The sequence below is a fragment of the Convolutriloba macropyga genome, chromosome 4, assembly GCF_964194025.1.
Source record: "Convolutriloba macropyga chromosome 4, txConMacr16.3, whole genome shotgun sequence".
Classification (NCBI taxonomy): Eukaryota; Metazoa; Xenacoelomorpha; order Acoela; family Convolutidae; genus Convolutriloba; species Convolutriloba macropyga.
This window is the reverse complement of record NC_134471.1, coordinates 44,842,620-44,870,116: the sequence shown is the minus strand read 5'-3', so window position 1 is coordinate 44,870,116 and position 27,497 is coordinate 44,842,620. Positions and strand designations below refer to the sequence as shown.

At 35.4% G+C, this 27,497-nt stretch overlaps 1 protein-coding gene across 3 annotated transcripts in view; it reads right to left on the bottom strand.

Moving 5' to 3' along the window:
* LOC142337702 (AP-1 complex subunit mu-1-like) overlaps positions 1-27,497 on the bottom strand; it is a 250,656-nt gene that overhangs the window by 183,117 nt on the left and 40,042 nt on the right. For 2 of the 3 annotated variants that reach the window (XM_075387149.1, XM_075387150.1), the window contains exons 7-10: positions 11,531-11,657; positions 5,955-6,097; positions 4,345-4,642; positions 3,735-3,869 (exon numbers count right to left, since the gene is read on the bottom strand). In XM_075387149.1, coding sequence (XP_075243264.1) covers positions 3,735-3,869; positions 4,345-4,642; positions 5,955-6,097; positions 11,531-11,657 — 703 coding nt within the window. The remainder of the gene's footprint in view (positions 1-3,734; positions 3,870-4,344; positions 4,643-5,954; positions 6,098-11,530; positions 11,658-27,497) is intronic. The other variant, XM_075387151.1, reaches the window with a different exon arrangement.

Here is a 27,497-nt window from a genome sequence, read left to right as displayed (position 1 = left end):
AGTCATAATAGGCTGAGAAATTTGTCTAAGATTACAAAAGAAACTGTAAAAAATCAAGAAAAACAGTTTAAAAATATTCATTTTTCTCAGCAAAAACGGTTTGATACCAACAAATCTGCATTCACTTGGTATCTAAAAACTCTTAAGATCGCTTCTTTTTAAATCCCACTAACTGCAAAACAAAACAATAGGCGCAAAATGGCCAAAATTGGCCAAGAATCAGCAAATTAACTGAAAATCCTCCAAATTCGCAAAAAAAAATTCAGATTAATCACACGAAATCACCGAACTAATATCAAAGCAAAACTAAAATTGATACAATATCATACCTAAAAATCTTAACAAGACAACTTTTAATAAAATGCTTGATCTAGCCGCGAATTAACAAAAAATCTCGCTCAATCAGAAAGTTTTCCTAACACCTCAAATTCTAGCTCTCGAAAAAAGGGGTATGAACCACTCAATTTTCGCCCTACTTTTCAATTTTTTTCAACCGAACCACTGCAAAATTTTTCACGCGCTCCAAAATAACTTTTGGTTTAAAAGTCATAAAAACCATTTTCAGTCGTTAGGTGAAAAAGGGACAAAACACAACAAAAGCAACAAAAAAAGACAAGACTCAAAAATTCGCCAAAAAACATCAAAAAAGGTATCAAAGTCAACAAAAACAACGGCTGAAAGCTGAAGCCGAAATTTACGACAATTATGCAAAAGGTTGATGAGATTCCGAAAAGGCTGAGAAATTTGCCTAAGATTACAAAACAACTCCGGAAATAGCTCGAAAAGCTCCGGAAATAGCTCGAAAAGCCATCTCTGCCAGAAAACACTACCCTGTCAAAAACTAGTACCTGCTTAAACGCCTATAAAAAACTGCAAAATTAATTAAATCAAATCAAGCAGAAAAGCTCTTTCAAAAGATTTTGAACCAAACTATAAAAAAACTATTGCTACATTTTTTTATTCTACAAGGTCACAAAAAGCCAAAGAAAAGCACCTTTAGTCAAATAAGAGTATTAAATTACTCGCAAAACAAAAATCGAGTTATAATAGGTTAACTTTTTTCTCACATTATAGAATAAAAACGAAAAACAGCAAATTAGAGAAAAATAAAATTCATTTTTCTCAGCAGAAACACGTCTGATAACAACAAAACTGTAATCACGTGACATCTGACAACTCCTTAAGTAATAAGCATCGTTTAAAATCCCACTAAAAGCAATAAAACAAAACAAGTAAGAAATGGCTAAAATTGGCCTGCAAATCAGCAAATGAATTGCAAATCCTCCAAATAAGCGAAAAAAAAATAGAAAAAACTTCAAACTACTATCAAAACAAGACTAAACCAATACAATATTATAACTAAACACTTTATACATAGGCGACAGATTACCGGAAACTAGCCGCGATAGACGCTTGTGACCTTCCATGGAATTGAAAACATAGCCGGGAGATTGTCGGAAACTAGCCGCTTGTGGCCCACCAAGAATTGAAACAACTAAAGAAATAAGATTGACAGATCGATCACCAGCTTTTTAATAGACCACTAGACTCTTCGGGTTAGATTCGGACTGTCATTTTATGAGGCACTTTTGCTCTACAAGGAAAAAGCCCTAACGGAGCTTTTTCAAAATTAATATTCGATATTAAAACGCAAGACTCTATTACTCAGGAATTAAGGCATATAAGTTTGGCACTACTTAGATGCACACTATTGACCTTTAATTAGTAAATGATCATAAAAATTAAAAGTTCCGTAATTGGGTTCAGAAGTCATTTTTTGAGTGAGGTAAGTCACGTAATTGACCTAAAAGCAGAATTGACGTCACGAACACCAAATTTTAACTGCAAAGCAGTAGAAGTCACTGAAGTCATTGAAAAAGTCAATTCCAAGAAGCCATGGTAAGACGAAAAAAATCTGTTAGACGATTAAAGAAAGGAGCAGAATATTAGCCGCCTGGAATTGCTGACGCGGCTATTAATAACTAAAAAAATAAGATAGACAGATTAACGACAGTCCTTTAAAAGACCACTAGACTTTTTGGGTTAGATTCGGACTGAAACATTTATGAATCATACACTTTATACAGAAAAGGCCCTGATAGAGCTTTTTCAAAGTTAATATTCGAAATCAAAAACTCAATACTGTAACACTCAAGAATTAGCGCATATACGTTTGGCACAACTTAGATGTACACTATTGAGCTTTAACTAGTAAATGTTCATAAAATTCAAAGTTCATTAAGTGAGTTCAGCAGTCAATTATTTGAGTGAGGCAAGTCACGCAAATGAATTAAAAGCAGAACAAATGACGTCACGCATACAAACTAACTGCAAAGCAGTAGAAGCCACTCAAATTGGAAAAAGCAATGGTCGCAAGAATCATCGATGGAGACTACGAAATGAAAAACATAGCAGGACAAGTTCTGACCGATAATTCAAAGAATTCTCATTCACTAAACAAAACACTAGAGCTAGAATATAAAATGACTGGATTGGGAAAAACCATTTAGACACAAATTCTATCTAAAAAATCGCAAAATGCCGCGTGCGAACAAAAAACTACTAGCGAGAAAGCGAATTGTTGTTCATACACCGTTTTCTCGTTCTAATTAACAACTAGAAGGAAAAGGAAAAAAGAATCACGCAGCAAAACCACTCGCTTTTTGCTCCACTTGCTGTTTCGGCGTCACCAAAATCACTACTCCAATTTAACTTTAAAAATCACGAAAAAGTGTGAACAGATCTTTAAAAAAAGCGCCCCAATACAATTCCATTTCTTTGAATTGTAAAAAAACCATGATGTCCCCAATAATAGCCGCAATAAAAAACATAACCGACTAAACGTCGGAAAAATTGTTCTCGAACGACTAGTGGGAGCTCTAATCAATTGCAGCCTGCTCAGTCGGGGGGGGGGGGAGGGAGGGGCGCCTAAATGGGACACTAAGAAGTTCAATAGTAGGCTTCAAATAACCAAATTAGAGGTTAACATACACCCCTATTAAGATTTAAAGTAAAAAATGACACTGGTTTCGGCGCACTTTTCATTTGACTTTTAGTATTAAATTGCCGCCAATTGAGCTCAGCTGCTTGAAATAGTTATTGAGAGAGAATTTTAGATCACGCGAAACGCAAAAAGTCAAGGGCGTAAAAGTCACTCAAAAAGTCAAAATTGTCAAGCGAAAATTTTGCATAAAAAAAGACACACACGTTTACAATAATTGCTATGAACTTTGTTTAAGAGCAATTAAAAGACCACTTTTTTCTTAAAAAATGCTTTATTCAGCCGCAAGTGAAAAAATTTTCCTTCGATCAGGAATTTTTCAACACCGGAACTTCTAGCTCTCGAAAACAGCAATATGGACAAAAACACTCACTTTTCGCCCCACTCTTCAATTTTGTGCAGCAACCAAACCACTCTAACTAACTTTTAGAGCTCTCCATTGCCTGCTTCAAAATTCACTTCAATAAAATTGCTTGAAAAAAGACACGTTTCCAATACTCTTCTTCGAGTCGAAAAAGAAGAAGAGCGCCTAAATAAGAGCCGTTGAGAGGCTGACAGCAGTTATTGACAACTTACGAGTCAAATATGAAGTGGTAAAAAACTCAGAACTGGAAAAACTTTTTTTCAGCGTTGTAAAGTACGGCTTTGTACTTACGCACAACATGGCGTCTCAAAATTGATAGAATATCTCCAATGTCATTTAATAGCACTTCTGAAACTGTAAAGCTCTTACCTCCGTTCTGAGTGATGTATCTGACCCATGGTAGTGCCTGGTATCCACTCTTCTCGATAATTTTCAGGTACCTCACCTGGATACCCGATGTTGTGAAGTATGGGATCTCGAATTTCACGTGGATCGGTGGCCGCCCTGAAAACGGATTAGCCTTCAATACTTAAACTATGCCACGTGAAACAATAAATCCCGGTTAAAAACCATTACGGCGAAGAGGTTGCACCGTAACAGACAGAACTACTCCAAAGACATGAAAAAATTAATTGTTAGTCACAACCGCAACTGACTACTAAAATGCATACTTGTGCTGTTGGAAACCAATTGAATTTCCCAGACTCCGATCAGGTAGCAAACAATTGTCGTTTTTGTTAAATGATTGATATCATTGACCAGGTTTGAAGATGACCGAAATTTGCAACGTTTCTTCATGAAGCTTCAGTTTCTTGTGAAAAAGATCAAACTAGTGCTCGAACTATGTAAAGAAAGATCAAACTATGTAAACTATTTTTGCGCAAAAACAGTTTCTTCAGCCGCGCTTTCTGAGAGCAAAATTGTTGTTCACAGGACTCGTTTCTATTGGCAAAACTGAACTATCGCTAAATTAAGTTACCTTCGTCTTCTTCCGCCTCCACGCTTGGGAGATTAAAGTGTGCCCTCATGAGAAACTCTTTTCCACCTGGGAAGCTCTTAATGTACCACACGACAGTGCTGTCCTCTGGGATGTACTTGACACTTCCCACTGAAGTCTTGAACTTGGGGGAGTCTGCATCACTCGGCACTGGAACCACAATCTCAACATGATTGGCAGTGGATCGTCTCTTAAACTGTGACTTGGCTTTGATCATGTACTCCACTCGACTGTGGCTGTGTCGCTCAATCACAGACTCGATCCAAATCAGAGGTTTCACCTAAACGCACATTACTGTTTTAACCTAACACACGACACCTAATATGCCACAGAACCCTCTTACACTTAGTAAAAAAACAACACTACAATAGGCTATTATGGCATTGAAAAGTTTACTTATGCTTGAAGAATAATCGGAGATCATAAAAAGGCTGCTTTTGCTAATATTATTTTGAGTTTAGGCCAATAATCTTGAGAGTAAAATTCGGGTTCAAAGCTTTTATTCAACCCACCACTTATTTAATTTTCCCAATTAATTAAAATTGGAAAAAACAACATAAAGAGGGATTACCCAATAGAATGTTAACGGACGGCTCTAGGAACGAAATCCCCACGGAAAATAATTCCCATCGTTGATTTCGAGTGCAAATAAGCGGCTCTTTTTGGGCAAAGTGCAAAGCGAGACTAAAAAGTTGAGTCTTCCATCCTATACATGAGCGAGTGCGGATCATCAAATTCATCGGCACTTCCGTCATATTTTGAGGGAAAATTCACGGGTGGTAAACCATAACGCAGTGACATTGAGTCCTGGAATTCTTGCTTAGACACGTTCCAGTAGCTGTGGTTGATTTTTGGAACAAACAACAAAGTTATGTTTACTTGTGCGAACATGTTCTTTAGGCACTTGGAAATTGAACTGAGAAGTGCTTCAAATATCAGGCTGGAATTGGCTTCTGATAGTGAACTCTTCTGCTCATTTCAAAGGTGGTTCAAATGTACTTCGTAAACCACGCTGTGTTACTATGCTGAACAATTACGCTGCAGATTGTCCAAGTTGTCAGTTCCTGAGATGACTGACAAACAATTGTTTCTAATTTAGTGCTTCAAAAATCGTCTCGAAATTATTTCGTGACAATAGAACAAGCACCATGGGGGTAGCATTTTGATGCATCACAAAAAAGATGAATACTATCTTGTCAACTTCTAACTTATAAATTTTTCAAGCTTCTCTGATCACCAAAAGAAAGCCACCTACATTTTCCTGTATCAGCATGATTCATCAACATGATTCTCATTGACCATTAAGTAACTTCTTTCAGGGTTAGGGATAATGGCTGTATTTTGAAAGTTCAAAAATTTTATAAAAACTTTTTGTAACGTTGTAAGCTTCTCTGTATTACACAATTTTTTATTAGTGGTAGTATTTCATATTTTTCCTAGCGCAGGCGCATAATGGATATTTAACTCGAAAAGTTTGTTGCACGGCAGTTTTCGAGTCGTGACTGTATACTCTATTGTCAATAACTATATGAATCATTCGATCACAACTTCGCCAAACATAGTTTTTTTTAAAAAAAAGCACAATTGCCAACCTGTGTGTTTAGCCTGTAAGACATGAGTTCGAATTCTCCATCTGGAGGTACAAAAGAGATGGTTCTGTCATTGTCAAAGCGAGACAGTCTTACACACTGGTGGAATTTCACATCCTCAAGCTCAACTGCCTTGTTTCTAGCTCCTGTAACAACACCAATATTTTCTCGTATTCATGTCAAACTATATTTATCATTACAGCGTGCTGAACAGACAAAATAATACAAAACCAGAAAGTCCCAAGCAGCAAAACTCCCCGGCGAAAAGCACCCAGACATTATTTCTTCCACTAGTAATTGATGTCAATTTGGACACAGGATTTTTAAATCTTGGTGCCTTTAAATAATGGTTACATTTGTCTGCTCACAGTTCAATTTTGTTTCAAGTAATTTGATGCGACTTCCCAATTCGGAACGAAAACTACTATTCTTCTTAAATTTCCCGTTAATTGTTATATTTCAAATATTGCAGTCGAACGTGCTGTGGTCGCACGATTGTACTCTTAATGTTGGGTGAGCTAATGTAACTGATACCAATTACAGATAGCTCCAATAAGACCACAAATGATAGCTAATCTTAAGCGATGATTACAGTTTTGTCAAGACTCGATGCGCGTGTAGGCTGAGATATCGTTGACAGCTTGTGCAGGGAAACTATCTTTGTAATGCGCTTGTTTAACCTGCTTGTACGAGATCAATTATATCACAAAACAAAAATACTAACCAAAGAACACCCAGACCAAGTCACGGTGACTTGAGTTTTCATGATTTCTCATACCTCACTTTAAAAATTCCATCGATGTTAATTAGCGTAATGGTAATCTTACTGCATTCTCTCATTAAAATTAACGATGTGTGATTGCGCTATACTCTATCTTAAACATTTGCGCTTTATTAAAAATACAGCCTGGGATTATTGCTAAGACTTTCTTATCGGTGTTTCTTTCTTCGTCTAAATGACCGAAGAAACTGGACAATCGTTAATTCTAACGGACAAATAATTATGTATGAATTTGACTATGAGTTTTAGGGTTTTCTAAAAGTAAGTATGTCATTGACATCGTATGCAGGTTCTGTCGCCTCATTTTCGAATCATTTAGGCTTAAAAATAGTCTGGTTGCTAATCACTTAAACTGTTGAATCACAACTCGACAGATTGCACGTTCTTAGCTCTCTGCAACACCAAGCACGTATGAATTTCTTCATTGCTTAATTAGACATGTCAAGTAGCGTCCAATTAAGTCACGGTCGAAGCTTAGGAAAAAATGACTCCGACAAAAAGAAGTATGTCTTATTGAAATGAGATGGTTACCAATTTTATCAGCTCGATTATTAGCTCCATCTAAAAATATCGCAGAATTGATTCAAATATGGCATAATGGCAAATTGCGCAAAAATTTTGTTAAGGAACGATTCCGCATTCCTAATACGGGTTCAAATTTGAGCCACCCAATTGGGTTCCAAATTCCGATTCGCAGGTCAGGATGAATGCGGATTTCAAGGAATAACTTTAATTTTCTGCATGGCTCATCGAGGCAGAAAGGGCAAGCAACATATTTCCAAGGAACTACAATTTCAGCACATCTAGGATTTGCTCCACTAATCAATTACCTTCATACTTTTAAGACTCTAAACGTGAATAAGATTAATGTAAAAAACATAACCGACTAACGTCGGGCAAATTGCTCTCAAACGACCGGCGAGCGGTTGGCTTCGTCAGTAGCTAGCCACGGGGGGCGGGGGGGGGGGTGCACCGGGGGCTGATGGTGGGGGACACTGGGTTGGGGGGGGGGCAACAGCGCGGTGGGGGGTGGCGGCAATAGTGGGGTGGGGGGTCAACAGGGGGGGGGGGGGGGGGGGGTGTCTCAACCCCTTAGAACCGCCCATCACACCATAAGTATAAGTCTCCAAAACAGTTTGGGCTGAAACAGAGCTGAAAGGCTCTAAGAGCACTTAATGCCCGCTGGGCGCTACCTGTTTATCCCGTTTTTGAGGACGAAAAGTCAAAAGCGTCAGACGAGAAATCGGTCAAGCGAAAAATCGCATAAAAAAAAGACCAACAGGACTAATATAATTGCTACAAACTTCGTTTGAGAGCAATTAATAACGCTCAAAATAGGCGCTAGTAAACCGCTCATATCCAAGAAACAGTCATAATATACAATCAGTACCCTTTGCACAGCTACATCTAAAGATATTGCGAAACAAATACTTGCAACGATGTGCATAGCTTCAACTCAGACAAGAACAAGTCCGAAGTCAACTACAGTCGATCGAATTCCTCTTACAGGCGGCGGGGTGTAGCTTGCGTCTGTGAAGAGGGCGCGGTTATAATTTTGTAAGTGATTCAAATGATCTAATGAGGGTTTGTCATATGCCACTCATAGGATTTAAACAAAGAAACCGACTAACATCGGACGAATTGTTCTCCAACGACTGGCGAGGCAAACAATTTAGAAGGGCTAGAGAGACTTTTATGGTGCAAAACGTTCAGACTGGGGAGGGGTTCAAACCAGCAAATGTCTTCGACGAGAGTTGGTGACATAAAACACTACGCTACACGGGCTATGTACAATCAGCTGTCAACATCGGTCTTAAAAATGAAGTCAAGCGTGAAAAAGTAGGTAAGTGGGGGGTGTTAAGCTACGCGGGGAAGTGGTGTAGGCAGGTTCCCAGGGGGTAGGTGCGGGGGGTTAGAAGATAGGTTTAGAGGGTTGCTGAGGGGGGGGGGGGGTAGGCAGGTAGGTGGTGGTGAGCTAGGTAGGCAGGGGGTTTGACAGGTATGTGGTTGGTGTGTAGTTTCAGGGATTTATATGGGATCATCCAAAAGTCCTTTTCAACATGACCACTACAAGCAGTTTTCAATTACTATACGTTATAAACTAAGCAATTGTTAAGTTCAATGCTCGGCAACAGATTTAAACCTTCAAAAACAGACCTAAACGTTACAAAAGAAAGAAGTCAAAATTCAAGTCATGAACAGATTTGCTTCAGCAAAAAACAGCCCGTAGAACACCTGAACCGACTCAAAGATACAATCAAAATAACCTTCCTGGCCTAAATAAGAAATATCAAAGAAAAAGTAGAAAACATACCCGGCAGATTGCCGGAAAATAGCCGCCGTGGATTCCAATAAGCATGATTGGGATTGAACGAATAGAAGATATTGAAAAAAAAATTTTGTACAAGTCCGATTTATTTTGATGGCATTTCGTAGTTGAACATACTTCTGTTTCTTAGAGAGAGGCTACAGGGGCTACTATCAATACCAATAAACATAAGAGATGGTAACTAAGACTTATAGGAACGACGTTCAAATAGCAGGCATCTAAAATTGGACTTTATGGGTTTATCCGGTTTCTATTTCTGACTTCAATTTTTATACTGACTCTGTTCATTTTGAATTGCTTTGCTGAGCAACTGATGTTCAAATTCACTTTTAGCAGAATGAGAGAAGAGAGAAACTAGCCTAGAGAAGTCAAAAAGTTTTCATGCAAAATATCGAAAAAGCGGCAAAATGGTAAAGCGAAAAAAAGTTCGATGAAGTAAAAAAAATAGGAGCGCTATAATAGCCGGCTGAGAAGATGAGGGCGGCTATTAATAACTACACATTCTAAATAATAGAAATTGTTTTAAAAATTGCAGACACAATTTTTAATTTTTAGTGGTATGAATACGTGGGGTGTGATTGTTAGGTGGTATGGGGGTTGTTGGTCCCGGGCGTTTGTTGGGTTGGTGGAATTTGTAAGTGGGTAGCCCACTGGGGGGAGTACGTAAGTTTTTTTTTTTTTGGGGGGGGGGGGGGTGGGGGGACGTAGGATGGAGATATTTAGGTAGGTAGCTTGGGGGGTTAGGCAGCGTGTGCAGAGTAAGGGGGTCCTTATGCAGGTGTGGGGGGTGTCTTAAATTTAAATAAGGAGGGGAAACTAAAAGTAAAATTTCAATTTTTCTACCTTGAATATTACCAGCAGTTCCAAAATAATTTTCTAAAAATAACCGACTAACGTCGGAAGAATTGCTTCCGAACGACTAGTGGGAGCTCTAAACTATTGCAGCCAGCTTCAGTCGGTGGGAGGGGGGTAACTAAAATCAGTATGGGGTTACAAATGACGTCATTAAAGGTTATTATATCCCACTATAGTCACTAAAAAATTTAAAATGAAAAAAAATTACACCATTTTGGCGCAATTTTCATTTGACTTTCAGTAGTGAACGGCCGCCGCATGAGCTGAGCTGCTTAAAACTGTGAATAAACGCAAAACGAAAAACTCAAGGGGCAAAAGTTACTCGAAAAGTCAAATGGTCAAGCAAAAATTTTGCATAAAAAACAGCACGTACACGTAGGATACCTTAAATGAATAGAATATTCGTGCAATATAATTACTAACAAGGAAATTAATAGCCTAAGGAAACTGTAGGCATGGTTTTAGAAAATGATGACAGAGCTTTAAGTTTCGGGGTCTGGGAGGGGGGGGGGGAGGATGATGAAGGGGGGTAGTTTTTTGGGGGGCGGCAGGGGGTAGGTGGTGGGGGGGGGGCAGGTTGGGCTGAGGTGGAGGGTGGAGTTGGGAAGGTAGAGTTGGGGAGGGTGGAATTGGAGGGTGAAGTTGGGGAGGGGGAGCTAGGTAGATGAGGGGGAGGTAGGTCTGTAGGGCAGGAGGTAGATAGGTAGGTAGGTAGCGGTTCCTAATTTCCGTATTACATGAGCTAGTATTAAGTTCAACGTTCGAAAACAGAAACAACAAATTGTTAGGAATGGAGGTGGTATGCTGGTGAGGGGGGGGGGGGGGGGGAATGGTAAGTTAGCTGGAGGTAGTTGTACGGAGTGGTTGGTGGTTAGATAGTTGGGGGGGGGGGGTAGATATGAGGGATAGGTATAGGAGTGGGATAGAGGATAGATATAGGTAGGTGGTTGGGGGACGGGGTAGGCAGGGGTTTGATAGGAAGGGAGCTGGTCTGTAGTTAAGATAGATAGGGCGACTTATATGGGATCAATAATTCTCAAAATGACTTTTTGCTTTGAATATTACCAGCAGTTCCCATTACTATACATCGCAAAAGCAAACTAAGCTACTATTAAAATCCAATATTCGAAGTCAGAAATCAATGTTCAAAAACGGAGGTAAATATTCGAAAAGAAAGAAGTAAGGATTCAAGTCATGAACATACTTGCTCTAGCTCAAAAACCCTGTAATACCAACACTCCTCTTCAAATTGTAAAAGGACATATTCAAATAATTGCTTCAAACTTCGTAAACTCTGTAAACTTTTGGCCTGAATACTTTATATTACACAAACCTCAAGATGTCGAAAAGTCATTCGAAACGACAAAAACGTCAGACAAAAAAATGATAGATGAGAACTTGCATGAACCATTGCCGAAATATTTGCAGGCTTACGAATGAACTTAAAAACCGAACTCAAATTTTATGATCTCTCACATTTACAATCTGAACTTTAAAATTTACGAAAAAATCTACCTATCAATGGCCATGAAGGTAACAGTGGTATTTTTCATCCTGAATGGCCATGGTTCACTATTGTGATGGTAACAGTGCAATAATATGACTAGTACTTACTGCCTGTGTTCTCAAACAGCACTTTGTCATTAAGACCCAGTCGCAGCTCGGGCATTCCACTGAGAAACACTCTCATCTTGATCGCACCCACAATCTCACTCCTCAAAACTGTTCCACTCGCATTCACCTAAACATTATCCATAATAACAGATCTAGATGATACACTTACACAAAACAAACGACAAATAGCTGCGAAATAGACTAGTGCTGAACAACAAATATTGAAAAGATTTGACGCCGCAATCTATCAAACATAGCTGGCAGATTACCAGATAATAGCCATAATACAGACCGTTAAGACTTGTTAAGACCACAGACAAAAAAATTAAGCAAATGAAAACAATTGAGTATGCAAGAGCTTAAAACGAGGTATCTTTTCCATTTGTACCCCCTGCACATTACGTTATGTATCCCCCATTTACTAGACCCCTTTTAGACCTCTCAAGCAAATGTTAATTGCATTCTAATGGTATTCATTTACAGATGTAAACATAAAAAATTGAAGACCGAGTGTTTAGTGTAACTACGTATCGCACAAAAATGTAGTTAGTGAGTTAAGTATGAAAGTGAGTTAAGTATGAAAAAAATTGCAACCTTAAAACTGATAAACAACAGAGTGAGAAATGACGTATCGCAAAAATGTAATTAATTGCAAAGTGGTAGAAGTCATTGAAAAATGCGAAGTCAAACGGTCGCAAAAACCATCGATGGAGACAACGAAATAACAACATAAACCAACAAATGTCAGGAAGAATTGCTTTTGAACGACAGGCGAGGCAATTTAATTAAGGGGCTGTAGCCTAGATCAATTTTTCTTTATGGGTGCAAAAAACCTTCCCCCACCGGGATTCGAACCACTGGCTTCTCGATCCACAACCACACTTACTAACAACTGTGCCACGAATCATTTACATCTGCGATGCTGCAACCGATTTTATATTAGCAACAAGCTTTACTTCGGAGCAATAGAGATCACTCAAAAATGAAGAGAACGCGTGAAAAGTCACTTGAGAAGTCAAAGAATGTTCCAGAAGAAAAGCGCAAAATTGTCAAGCGAAAAATTTGCATAAAAAAGACACACACACGTTTACAATAATTGCTATGAACTTCGTTCAAGAGCAACTAAACATAAACCGACTAACGTCGGAAAAACAGACGGGGCGAAAATTTTTCTTTATGGGTGTAAAAACATCAGACGAAGGTCGGATTGAAACTCCGACCTCCTGAGTCCGATTCCTCCTCGATAGACTCATTAACCACTCTGCTATCAGGGCATTCATCGTATCTCTAACAATCGGTTTTATTTGAACAACTTTATTTCGGACTGAGAGCATTAAAACCACTCAAAAATCAAGAAGTGCGTGAAAAAGCTACTTGCGAAGTTAAAGATTATTCTAGAAGAAAAGCGCAAAACGGTCCCAGGAAAAATTTGCATTAAAAAGACACACGTTTACAATCATTTCTCATTCGAGAGCAATTAAAAATGCTCAGTCTTATGCTCAGCTTTGACTTCTATCCGTTAAATAAAATTAACTTTTAGCACTTAATTGTCACCATTTTAATTCAACCGGTTAAAATTGTGATTGAGGGAAATTAAAAAATCAATAATTGAAAACATGGTCAAACAACGATTCCTCACTCGACTTGAAAAATTTCACGCCTTGAAGATACTCGCTGTGTGCTCGAAATTCTCAGTTTTCAAATACCGCTTGTAAGCATGCTGTGCACTCATTGTGATTTCAAGCTAGAGTTATTATATTGATTTCAAGCACGAGCTTTTTTTCTATGAAAAACTGATTTTTCATAGCTTAACAACTGGGTAAACAGTAATAGAACAAAAGGGTCGTACTACATTTCATAGCTTAACACTAATAAAACAAAACTGTTTAACCATCTTTTCTTTGTATGTGGAGAAAACGAGAATTAATAACTTTGAAAACTCACAACTTCACGCCTAAACGCAAATCTTGCGTGTTGTCCACAAACTATGCCTAACGAATAGAAATAACACTGTACGTACATTTTTATACTATATTGTACAATTAAAAAGAAGAATTTTAAAACACGCTGAATTGGTCAGCCCCTTTTCGATGCGGCTACGGAGAACCGAACTGTTTTATTATTTTTTTCCACACTTAGCTACTAAATTAGCATCAAGCTAATAGTTGAGACTAGTGGGAGCACCAGTCTATTCCAGCATGCTTCAGTCGGGGGGAAACCAAATTCACAAAGGAGGTTTCAAATATTGTCAATAGAGGTTAATTTATACCACTAATATTTAAAATTGAAAAAAACCCACCAATTTAGACGCTTTTTTCATTTCAAGTTTAGTAGTGTACTGCCAGCAGTTGAGTTCAGCTGCTGGCACTTGTGAACGAGAGCAATTCAGATCACGCAAAACGAAAACGTCAAGGGCGTAAAAGTCACTCGAAAAGTCAAAACGGTCAAACAAAAATATTTCATAAAAAAGACATTCACATTTACAATCGAAGAATTCAAACTTCGTTTGAGAGCAATTAAACATTACCATAGTTCAATTCCGTCTGGAAATTCCAGAAGTTTTGACCAAAAATGGCAAAAAGAAAATCCAAAGTGTATTTTTTTAAATATTAATAACAACTATACTTAAAAACCACATTCATCTATTTTTTGTCCTAAAACCATCCTGGTACACTGAAAAGAAATTTAAACATACCCGGCAGATAGCCGGAAAATAGCCGCCGTGGATTCCAATAAGCATGATTGGAATTGAAAGAATAGAAGATATTGAAAAAAAAAGATTTTTGTACAAAAACATTTTTTAAGTCCGATTTATTTTGATGGCATTTCGTAGTTGAACATAAGGTAATTCTGTTTCTTAAAGAGAGGCTACAGGGGCTACTATCAATACCAATAAGCATTAGAGATGGTAACTAAGACTTATAGGAACGACGTTCAAATAGCGGGCATCTAAAATTGGGCTTTATGGGTTTATCCCGTTTCTACTTCTGACTTCAATTTTTTATACTGACTCTGTTCATTTTGAATTGCTTTGTTGAGCAACTGATGTTCAAAACCACTTTTAGCAGAATGAGAGAAGAGAGAAACTAGCCTAGAGAAGTCAAAAAGATATCACGCAAAATGTTGAAAAAGCGGCAAAATGAGGTAAAGCGAAACATTTTTTTATTCGACGAAGTAAAAAAACATAGCAGGATAAGTCCTCACGTACAATTCAAAAAATTTTCATTGACTAAACAAAGAAACTAGACCTAGAATGGACTATGAGTGAATTAAGAAAACCATTTTAAAAAAAAAACAGAACCAAAAAAATAAGAAAAAAAAAACAGAAAATCAATGTCAAAACGCCGCATGAGAACAAAAAAACCACTAGCGAGAAATTAAAACTTAATTCAAACAAAAAAATTAAAAAATTGAGCCTAGATTGAGCTGTGATTGGATTGGGAAAACTATTTAGAAAAAAAATCCGATCCAAAAAATCGAAAAAACAGTAAAAATCAGAGTGAAATTGGCGCATGTGAACAAAAAACCACTACCGAGAAACCACTCGCTTTTTCGCTCCATTTCCTTTTTCGGCGAGACCAAAATCACCACTCCAATTTGACTTCAAAAATCATGAAAATGTGTGAACAGATCTTAAAAAAAAAGACAGCGCCCCAATACAATTCAAATTCTTTGAATTGTAAAAAAAAATAGGAGCGCTATAATAGCCGGCTGAGAAGATGAGGGCGGCTATTAAACACAATCAACTGACGTCGGAATAACAAAAATTAAGGAATCAGTTCAACACCGTAACTACTTAGCTATATTATGAGGCTAACTATATTAAGATATATTTTGGCAATGGAGTAATTGTCACAACTTCAAGACCTGGCTGATTCAAATTGATTATGAAAATAAATACCAGTCCAAATTTAGTCAGTTTCGGTTGCATTTTATTCAGTTAAAAGTGATTCTTCTTACCCAAAAAAATGACATCCTCATTATTGTATGGAGAACAATGATAGTTTATTTATAATTTTCATTTTGTCTGTTTGGGCTCGCCATTTTTTTTTAAACAACTTTCTTTGGATTTCCCATTTTATGCATTTTGGCCAGATCTTTTGGAATTTTGAGAGGAGATGAAGACAGGCTGCTGTTTTTTGCCGCCTTTCGAAAATTCCGAATTAACATAGCCGGCAGATTGCCGGAATAGCTGCGAAAGAATATACTTGCGTGCCATATAATAGAGATAGAAACAGATACAGATCTAAATTGAAAAAAAAATCGACGCCACTCAAAAAACTAGGCTAAAAAACATTCAGCGATAAATCAATAAAGGTTGTTAAAATTCATTCCACAGAAGCCTCTTATTAGGGACCTTTACTACACAAATGAGTTCCTTTGACCTTAAACAAATTCAAACTAAACCTAAGTTTTAAAGTGCAAAAGTCATTTTATTGAGTGAGGTAAGTCACGTATGATCAAAATCTAATCACGCAAATAACCTAAAAATTTTCGCTAAAGCGAGTGAGAAATGACGTCACGCGCGCAAATGCCGTTAGAGAGAGGAAGAAGTCATTCAGAAAATTTGACTTTTTCAGCTTTGCTGTGTGAACAAATGTAAAACGAAAAAAGAGCGTCAGACGACGAAACAAAAAAAAACAAAGAGCACCGCAATATAGCTACGCTCAGCTTACAGCTTCGCAGCTAAAAAAAGAGTTGACTTCAAGAATTAGGAAGTGAGCCTGTGGTTATTTGCAATCAAAATTTTGAATATTATGGTCAGTTTCAAAAAGGAAAATCTATAGAAAAAATTTAATATATACCAAGCAAACTATCAAAAACAATTTTAAAAAAAATGGAGAGCTCATTCTTACTTCTGAAGACGTCCGTTATATAACTTTGAAACAAGATTAACGGAGAATACATAACCATTTGAATGCCACTTTCTTAAATCTTTCAAAAGTCTAAAAGCAAAAAAGCAATAACAAAATATTGAGACAAAGTTCTTGAAAAAAACACAATGAACAAAAAAATACGATATAAAATTTAAAAAATATTTCAAAAGTGAATCGACTAACGTCGGACAAATTACTCTTGAACGACAGGCGGGGTTATGTAATTCAGAGGGAGCTGCAGGGCAGAAAAATTTTACGGGTGTAAAAAATTCTGACAGAGGGGTGTGAATGACCAAAATCCGCAATAGGCTAAAGCATTTACCTCTTGGCATTTGTACTAGCTTATCTTAACATCGATTTCGTTTCGCATCAGACTTAAATTCCAAATAAGAGCAATTTTAATCACTCAAAAACCAAGAAGTAAAGCGTCAAAAAGTCGGTCACAAAATGCAATCGAAATAAATGCTCTTGAGAAAACGGTCGAGCAAAAATTTGCCTCAAAGACACAAGATTGCAATAATTTCTTCCAACTGCGTTCGAGAACAATTATAAACATAACCCACTAACGTCGGGCGAATTGCTCTCAAACGACCGGCGAGCGGTTGGCTTTGTCAGTAGCTAGCCACAGTTTAGTGAGGCTATCTTTAGCTTGATTCGACTCTGCATCTTTTAGTTTTCTCGCCTTTTTGGTAAATAAATCAAATAAGAAACATATTTTAAAAACCTGCAAAATATTGCAAAAATTTTAAAAAAGCTTCCAGATTTCGCAGTGAAAATGTTAAAAACTATTATTTCTCTGGATTTATGTCAAGTAACTTATCTGCTTGACTTGAAAAGCTTTGTTGGCCAGTAATGATCGTCGGACAAATATTCAATAATTTTGAAAATAGCAAATTTTACCAAATCTTGCTGAAATTCAATATAAAAAATTCTTAAAAACAATTTCATTGTCTCACGAGACAATCCAGTATCCCTATTTCAAGCTTAGTTTCACTGGCTCATAAAGATCCACAAACTGGGAATATGATAATTTTCCGAAAATTTGACAAAAATTAAATTGCTAGAAAATTGTTTAAGCTGGAGTCATTAAAACATTGATAATCATTCCATTGACTCTAGAAACAATGCGACAGCCTATCATCAAACGTTGGAGGAGAACTAGGATGAATGATAAAAAAAGATAGTGCCGAAAAAATGATGGTGCCGGAAAAATGATAAAAAAAACTCAAAAGATTAAAAAAAACCCGAAAAAATTGCAAATATTTTTTAAAAAATTGTTATTAAAATCTTGAAAAACATTCAATTACATCTAGAAACTATTCAGTAATAATCAAACACTCGAGGAGGTTCGCTGGCCCTTCAGGTTGGAGAAACCTAAAAAATGACAAATTTTCAAAAAACTTGAAAAAATTACAGATTTTGTCAAAAAAATTTGCTAAAATTCGTGATGGTAAAATGTTGAAAAACCATTCCATTACCACTCAAAACTATGCAGTAACCTATTATCAAACCCTGGTGGAGGTTGAGTGGACCTGGAGGTTCGAGAAACCTTAAAAGGAAAAAATAAAAACTTTGAAAAATTGCAAGTTTCATCAAAAAATTGCTAAAATTCGTGATGTTAAAATGTTGAAAACCTACCATTACCGCTAGAAGCTATGCAGTAACCTATTATCAAGCCCTGCAGGAGGTTTATTGGCCCTTCAGGTTGGAGAAATCTAAAAACTGACAAAAATTTTTAAAATTGAAAAATGCAAGTTTTATCAAAATTTTGCTAAAATTTGTAATAATAAAATGATGAAAACCATTCCATGGCCAATAAAAAATTTTAATACCCTATTATGAAACGCTATAGGAGACTTCCTTGCTCCTGCGTCTCGGAAAACTTAGATAATGACAATAAACTTTATCAATTTGAATCAAAGCAATGCAGTAACCTATTACCAAACCCTGCAGGAGGTTCGCTGGCTCTTGAGACCGGAAAAACCTAAAAAAGACAAAAAATTTCAAAAAACATGAAAAAAATGCAAGTTTCATAAAAAAAATTGCCTAAATTTTTCATATTAAAAATTGAAAGCTATTACATGGCAAATAAAATTTTTTTCAGTAACTTATTATCAAACCCTTAAGGAAGTTTTCTGCCCCTTGCGTCCGGAAAGACGTGAATAAGAAATAAATGAAAAAAATTGCAAAAATTTGCACGTTTTGTCAAATGCTAAAAAATTCGTGATGTTTAAACTGTTGAAACATTTGCACTACCATTAGAAACTATGCAGTAACCTATTATAAAACCCTAGAGGAGGTTCCTTGACATCTAAGGCTGAAAGAACTCAAAAACTGACAAAAACTTTCAAAAAGCTTGAAAAAATTGCGAAATTTAGTATAAAATTGCGTGTTTTAGCGATCGGTTGTTCGTCAGTAGCCACCGGGGGGGGGGGGGGTGGCGTGTACTGGGGGCTGAAGGGGAGGGAGGAGGGTGTGTTGAGCAACAGTGGGGTGGGGGGCAACAGCTCCGGTGGGGGGGGGGGGCAATAGTGCGGGGGGAAGGGGGGTCAACAGTGGGGGTGGGGTGTCTTCAAACTCTGCGAACCGCCCTTCACACCATAAGTATAAGTCTCCAAAACAGTTTGGGCTGAAACAGAGCTGAAAGGCTCTACGAGCACTTAATGCCCGCTGGACGCTACCTGTTTATCCCGTTTTTGAGGACGAAAAGTCAAAAGCGTCAGACGAAAAATCGGTCAAGAGAAAAATCGCATTAAAAAAGACCGACAGGACTAATATAATTGCTACAAACTTCGTTTGAGAGCAATTAAACATAAACCGACTAGCGTCGGACAAATTACTCTAGAACAACAGGCGGGACAATTTAACTCAGATAGGACTGCAGCCTAAACAAATTTATGGGTGTAAAAAACCCCAACTACGTCGAGATTCGAACCCGCAACCTCTGACGAGCCAGATGACCACAAACTGCTCGGCTATCAGCGCCTTGTAAAATTTAATCTTAGAATCGTTGTTCCGTTAGCAACAGACTTAATTTCTGTATCAGAGCAATTTAGATCATGCAAAAATCGAGAAGTCGAGCGTGAAAAAGTAATTCTAGGAGTGAAAACGAATAATGTTCTACAACAAAACGGTCAGAATAATAATGCGTAAAAAGAAATTGCTTCAAATTTGCTTACAATAATTGCTTCAAACTTCGATAGAGAGCCATTAAAAAAACTATATTTTCAAGAATACGAAAATGAAAAGTGCACAACATAACCCACTGACAACTAGAGGCACGTTTTTGCAGCCACAGATGAAAGTTAGAAAATTTGCTTGAAAGTAATACAGAATGAAACCACAACACATTCATTGACTGAACAGATATTTCACTTCCAGATTATTAATAGTAACCTAGTAATTGATCATGAGGCTCTATTTAACGCCTTTTCTATTTTACTTTTGATAACAACCTTAAAAAGGAGCTGAAAAACAGATTTAATTTAGTTCAGCTGATCAAAAATGCTCCTGCTACGCATAAAAAATCTATTAGCAAATAAACAATATAAACAGCAGGATTTACCAGCACTCTAAGAAAACAGCTTATCAATTTAATGGTCTTGCAGTTCTCTACAAATACTACTCACAAGATAGCGAAAAAGAAAGCGTCCACTTCCAAAAACGGTTACTTTGTTTGAGAAATATTGATTTCATTTAATGTCAACTTGCGCTGTTTCATTCTGCTTTTCTCAAAGCTTGTGCTTCTAAAAATCCATACTGGAGTTAACTCTGTGATGAATAAAAAGTTCCTTACTTTTTCTCAAAATTTAATATCACTTGTAAAAATATAAAACAAAAGGATTCACCTTCAGTAGTTTTTGACAACTTATAATGGTTTAAAAAATGTTGTAATTTCCAGTCTTTATTGAGTATAGTCGGCTAGCTGGAATCATTTTTCAAATCCAGCATTAAGTCATAGCTTGAGCTTCTTATGAAATTACTTTGAAAATATTCACCTTTTCCTAAAGCTCTCGAAAAGACTATAAAAATAGAATGTTAGCGATCAATGCAGCGTTTGGATGGTTGCACTGAAATTATCGCTGGGGAAATCCTTGATTTAAAACACAAGTTTCGTTCAACTCTTCTCAGAAACTTCCGATTATATGGATAGTAGTAGATAAAACAAGGAAATCAACCACCAGTAAAAATTTGTCCCTTTCTCCAAACGCTAATCGCGCATGTCGAATAGGGCCAAATTTTACTGCTTGTTGATTTCCTTGTTTTATCTACTACTATATATTCTCTCTATATTCACTTCTTTTATATTTTAAATCTATCATTTCTTGTCTCACTTAGTGCAAACCGCTAGTACAGAGTTAAGCTGGTAATTAACTGTTATCAGACGGATAGTTTGGGTTCTATCCCCACCGACTCCGGTAGACGTCCCCAGATACTAGTATAAAACTAGTGAGACCGTGTAACAAGCACGTAAACAAACTTGCGAAAAAACTTGAATAAAAAAGAAAAACTTGAACAAAAATTGAAAGAAATATTAAAATAATAAAATTTTCAAATATCCCCTAATCAATATTTCATCAACCTAAAACTAAAACTTTCTGTCTCACTTGGCGTAGTGGTTAAATCATCGAGTCTAGTTAAGTTGCTTTAGCAAACGGAGGGTTTGGGGTTACTTCCTCACTAACTCCAGTGAACGTCCCCCGATCGGCGATGCCGCTTTTCAGGATTTGATGTGAATTACTATGAAACTAAGTGAGATAAAAAACAAATTCACAGTAAGGTTGATCAGTGAAACAGCTTCGCAGATCCCTACTGTGAGACTGTATATGGGACACACTGTGATGGGTATACAGTCAAAAAAACACTAAGATCGGTGGAAACACAGTGATTAGTGTTTTTCAGTATAACTAGTGAGATCGTGTAACAAGCACGTAAAACCAAACTTGCAAAAATCTGTGAAGCCACTTTGTGGATTGATGAAGCCACTTTGTGGATAACTTGAACAAAAAGAGCACAGTCAAAAAACACAGATCGGTGGAAACACAGTGATTAGTGTTTTTCAGTGTCTTCTTGAATATTATACTTATAACCATGCTCTCTGAATTGATTTCTAGTATGACCATATCTATATCTATGAAGATAAATACATAGTCTACATTTCCTATTTCTAAATCTATATAAAGACATATGTTTATAAACATTACACATACATGTTAGATATTGATTAGGATCAGAATAATGATATCCCAAATGTTCTATATAATCTTTCACTTTGACCATATTTTTACATACATAACAAGAATATTCTAATTCTTTACAATTATTACAACATTCTTTCCAAGGTTTATTTATACACATCGCATTTCATTTTCATTTTTCGAAAAATTATTTTTTGATTATTTCCCTAAATAAAAACATCATGTCTCAATCAACTAATACTAGTGTCATAAACTTCTGCGATGTCTGTAATCTATCCTTTGAAACAAAGAAGGGTTTATACAGGCATCAATCATACGATCTCAAACATTGGGAGAAAATGTTTGAGTCTGAAGAAGAAATCTTGGAGAAGGTGTATAATTCGGATGAAGATGATTATATTATTAAAACTGAAGATATTAAAACTAAAACTAAAGGAGTACACCAACCCGAAAACAACATCTACTCTAAACTTAAGTATGAATGTAAAGAATGTCATCAAGAATTTAGGAATAAAATAGCTCTAACTACTCACTCATATAGTCATAATCGTAAGTATCTAGAAAACACAGAAGACTTCGATATAAACTCCAGCCAGAACATGAGAGAATTTTATATTACTGATAAAGGTGGGAATTACATTGAAGATATAGACGAAGCAACTAATTACTCTTTAGAAGAAATTAAAAACTGTTACCAGTTCAGAAAAGTTAAGAGTTTTAAATACAATATCACGGTTGAATGTGATTATAAGAAGAGAACCAAAGAAGAAGTTAAAACTATTAAAATATTTTTCAATACTGATTATATTAATAATAATGCAATATATCAATATGGTGACTTCAATCGGTGGCTAGATTTCGAAAAGGAAACATATGAAGGTTATGGTTATGATTTCGAGTTTCTTGGAATAAGAAGTATTCAGTTAAACATTGAACCAACTAAAGCATCTATTGGTAGTTATATAGATTTACCTCCCGATCTCAAAAACTCTAAATCGATATTAAATATACGTAGTTATAAATATAATTGCTTACAACTAACTATTACTGCTTGGCTACATCCCGCCCCACACCATGCAACTCGAGAAAGTAAATATGTAGATAAACTAATTGAACCAAGACAACAACATGAAGATGATTTTGCTTATATAATAAGAATACAGAAATTGTATAATATTAATATTTGGGTATACACACCTTGTGGTGGGGGCAAAGTAGAATTGTTTAAACAAGTGAATGATTTTAATAAAGATACAAAAGATGTAAGAATACTAGTTTGGAGTAATGGTCAAATAGAACACTGTGCCCTAATAAAAAACATAGAAACCCTGTTAGATCGCCCAAAGAAAAATAACATTAAATATTATTATTGTGATAGGTGTGCCTATTGGTTTAACTCACAAATTAAATATGATAAACACGAATGCAACAACTCATTCAAACCAGAGATTGTTTGTCCTAAGAAAAAACATATTACTTTTATAAATGAACACAAACGTCAGAATATAAAAAATATTATAACTGCTGATATAGAATGTTGCATTGTTGAAGTCTCAACTAATGATTGTAAAAATGTAATAGCTGAACATATTCCAATAGCTGTGGGTTACACCTGGCAAGGTAACTTCAAGCATGACTTTGGTCTAGGTTGCATCAAAAGATTTGCTAGAGATCTATTAGAAATAGAAACTGGGAATAAATTCAAGCCCAACAAACAAATGATATTCACAGAAGAAGATAAATTATATCATGAAACTATTAACACTTGTCATATCTGCAGCAAGACATGTATTAATAAAGTAAGAGATCATTGTCATGAAACTGGTAAATATAGAGGACCAGCATGTAAAATATGTAATCTAAGATACAAACAACAAAACTTCATTCCAGTAATATTCCATAATGGCTCTGGCTATGACTTCAACCTACTATACAGTGAACTCTTTAAACAGAATAATGATAAAAGAAAGGTAGATAACATACCACTAGCTGCTGGTAAGTCTAAGATGTTTAGCATTGGTTGTCTCAAATTCTTAGATAGTTATAACTTCTTAGCTATGCCTCTAGATCAAATGGCAAAGATATACGGATGTAAAACTAAAACATTAAATCCATATGAATACTTTGGTTTAGATGATTACCAAGAAAATATAGGTAATCTAAAAATAGAACACTTCAAATCCTCACTACATAATAAATTACCAACACAAGAAGAAATAGATAACTTTAATAATGAAAACAGTCATTAAACTGGAAAAGATCTAACTATAGAGTATTTACAGAATGATGTGAAAATATTAGACTATTGCATGAATGAATATGTTAAATTAAGCATGAAAGAATTCAAGCTCAATCCACTTCATTACGTTAGTCTACCAGGTTATAGTTTTGATTGTTGGTTAATGTCAAGTGGTGTTACATTAGATACATTGCAAGATAAACAAATGCTAGAAGATTTTGTTGGAGCAAAGAGAGGTGGTATATGTGGAATAATGGGTGATAGATATAAAAATCGGCACAGCCGCTTCGCGGATAACAGTGATGGTAAGTCCATCAGGGAACCTGCTTCGCAGATCCACGAAGTGGTTTCACCAATGGCAGAGCATAGCGAAGCATGACGAAGACCCATGACCAAAGGTCCATGTGGTACATAGACGCAAACAACCTATATGGTTATGCAATGATGCAAAAGTTACCTTATAAGGATTTTGAGTTTATTACTACTACTCTAGATGAAATATTGAATACTCCAGATGATAGTGATCATGGTTACTATATTTTGTGATATTGATTATACTAATGAATGTAAAGAGAGAACAGAACAGTTAGCACTAATGCCTAATAAGAGAAAGATAAATGATGAATTAGGTTACAGAGACAGAGATGGGGGCAAGGCAAGATCAGAGAAATTAATCTTAGACCAAAACAACAAAACAGAATATATGGTTCATTATAGAATGTTAAAGTTCTATGTTAAGATGGGAGTAAAAGTAACAAAAATACATAGAGTAATTAAATTTAAACAAGATTATATATGTAGCGATTATATACAAAACAATACAAATAAAAGAGCAACAGCTAAAACTGAAGCAGAAAAAGATGTAAGGAAATAACTCACTAAATGAATAACTCATTTTATGGAAGAATGTGCATGAATTCTCTACACTTCTTTCAAAGCAAGTTCTTTCATGATGAAGAAAAGATAATGAAAAGTGTAAGTAAACCAACATTTAAGAATATAACTAGATATAAAGATTATAGCCAATTAGAATATATAAAGAAAAAAATAGAATATAGCTCACCTGTATATGTAGGAGTAACATTACTCGAACTTAGCAAATTACATATGTTTGATGTATTCTATAATATTCTACAACCATCCCTCAAAGATCTAACACTTCACTATATGGATACGGACAGTTCCGTATTAAGTTATAGTGAAGGTAAAGTTATTGATGAGCATATGGACTTAAGTAATCTAGACATACCTATAAAAACTAATAAGAAAGTCCCCGGCAAGTTTAAGCACGAGCTGGGGAGTAAGATTATTGAGGAATTTATTGCATTGTCCCCCAAAACATATAACTTCAAAAATTATCCTAAAAACACTAAAGAAAAAGGAATAAAGAAGCATAATAACGCTAGGCACATAGATTATTATGATGCATTAATGAATAATACACAAGGAACAGCAGATGAATGCAGAATACAAAAAGTTGGCGATAACATGACAACAACAAAAACAAGTAAGATTAGTTTAAATATATTTGATGATAAAAGGTTTTATGTAAACAATATAAAAAGTTATCCACATGATAAGGAACTATATTTATTTAAAAGAGATTTAATAAAAAAGATTAATACTACTTCAACAGAGTTAGATAATAAATATAATAAAGACTTGTTAATAAATAATATTTTAGAACTAACCACTAATGATGATAGAAAGTTAATTGAAGCCTATATTAGATTATATAATGATCTGTAAAGCAGTTTCACTGATGGACGTAGTCATCTGCGAAGCAGGTTCCCTGATAGCTTCCCTCATCTATGAAGCAGTTTCTCCGATCTATGAACAGACTCCATCTATGGTTTATCGATTTATAAATCTAAATAAAAAAACATAAAACTGGTTAATAATATTCTATACTTCCTTTTATAAAATGATCAATTGCATCTCCTGGTTTAGTAGTTAGTACATTATAGATCAATATCCCTCCCAAAGTTATTTCCAAATCACTATTTCCTCTAGTTAAATTGTTTTTGTTATATTCTATAAATTTTATTATTTTACTGGTTTCCCTTTCATCTAAATATTTAGAATGATTTGAAATTATTAATTCATCATGCCAGGGATCCCTAGTATGGTCGATAAACTCTTCCATAGCCCGATATTGTTTTCCACAAGCTAAACATTTTTTTAACTCAGAGTAGTTCTCACCAATAGAATTTTCATTATCCATTTTTTACTCTTATTATAATTTTTCAATACATATAAAATGACTAAGCTAGATGAACTTATAGAATTAAATTATCCAGTTTAATGAAGCTTTAAGGAAGTCCAACGACAAAGCTGTAGAGGGAGCTCGAGATAAACCAGGACTTTTTGTAGATAAAGACACAGCACACAGCTCAAATTATTAATTTAAAGTCAGTTCAATCTAACCCTCAATTAAAGTTAAAGTTAAGAAATTTAGATATTGGTGAATTTGAAATGAACGGTGTTAAACTAATTTACCACGAAAATATATTTATAGTTAAGGATAATATATATGAATTGTCAGATGAGTTTATAAATTTTCTTACTAACCCTAATATAAAACATGGTGAAATTGAGGAAGATGAAAACAAAATCAAAAGGTTTTTAAAGGATATTAGATATGATTTAGGAAAAGGGGATAAGAAAAGCGCTAGATATAGAACAATAAAACGTATAATAGGGGTAAAAGATGATGTATTTTGCAGGGGTTTAAATAGCAACCCTAACCCAAATAATCAGGGAACCTGCTTCGCAGATCAACGAAGTTGCCATTTAAATGAGCGTAGCTGTGACTTCATCAATGGTTTAGTAGAAAGAGTAGAATTATTAATACTGGAAACAAAAGCTGGTCATGATGGCTTATATGATGAAATGCTAGATATATCTAAGCAACTATTATCTATGAATATTATTAATCAAGAACCATTAGATAATTTTGTTTTTAACTATGGTAAATAAATAATGACGGTTAAACAACAACAACAACTATTAGCTAAAGAAGTATTCAGTCCTCAAATAACAAAGTTTAGAAGAGAAAGAATAACACCATTATATAAAGATGAAACATGGTCAGCTGATTTAATTGATAAGTCATCTCTAAGTAAATACAATAATAATTATAAGTTTATATTAACTGTTATAGATATATTCACAAAATATGCACGGGCTATTCCATTGAAGAATAAATCTGGTTTATCTATAACTAATGGTTTTAAAATAGTATTAAGTGAACATCCATAAGGTGGCCCTGAACATAGAAAACCAGAAAAGTTATGGGTAGATAGAGGTAGTGAGTTTTACAATAAAACATTTAAATCTTTACTTAAAGAATATGAAACAAAACTATATTCTACTTATAGTGATTTAAAGGCTGTGTTTATAGAGAGATTTCATAGAACATTATTACACATAATTAAAAAACCAATGTTCATCAATAGCGATGGTAATTGGGTAAATATATTAAATGATGCAGTCATAATATATAACAATAAGATTCACTCAACAATTAATATGACACCAGTTGACGCTTCTAATAATCCCGATAAAGTTATTAAACCTAAACTTAAAGTTGGTGATTATGTTAGAAATGTAGATAAACGTAACATCTTCTGTAAAAGTTACACTTCTAATTG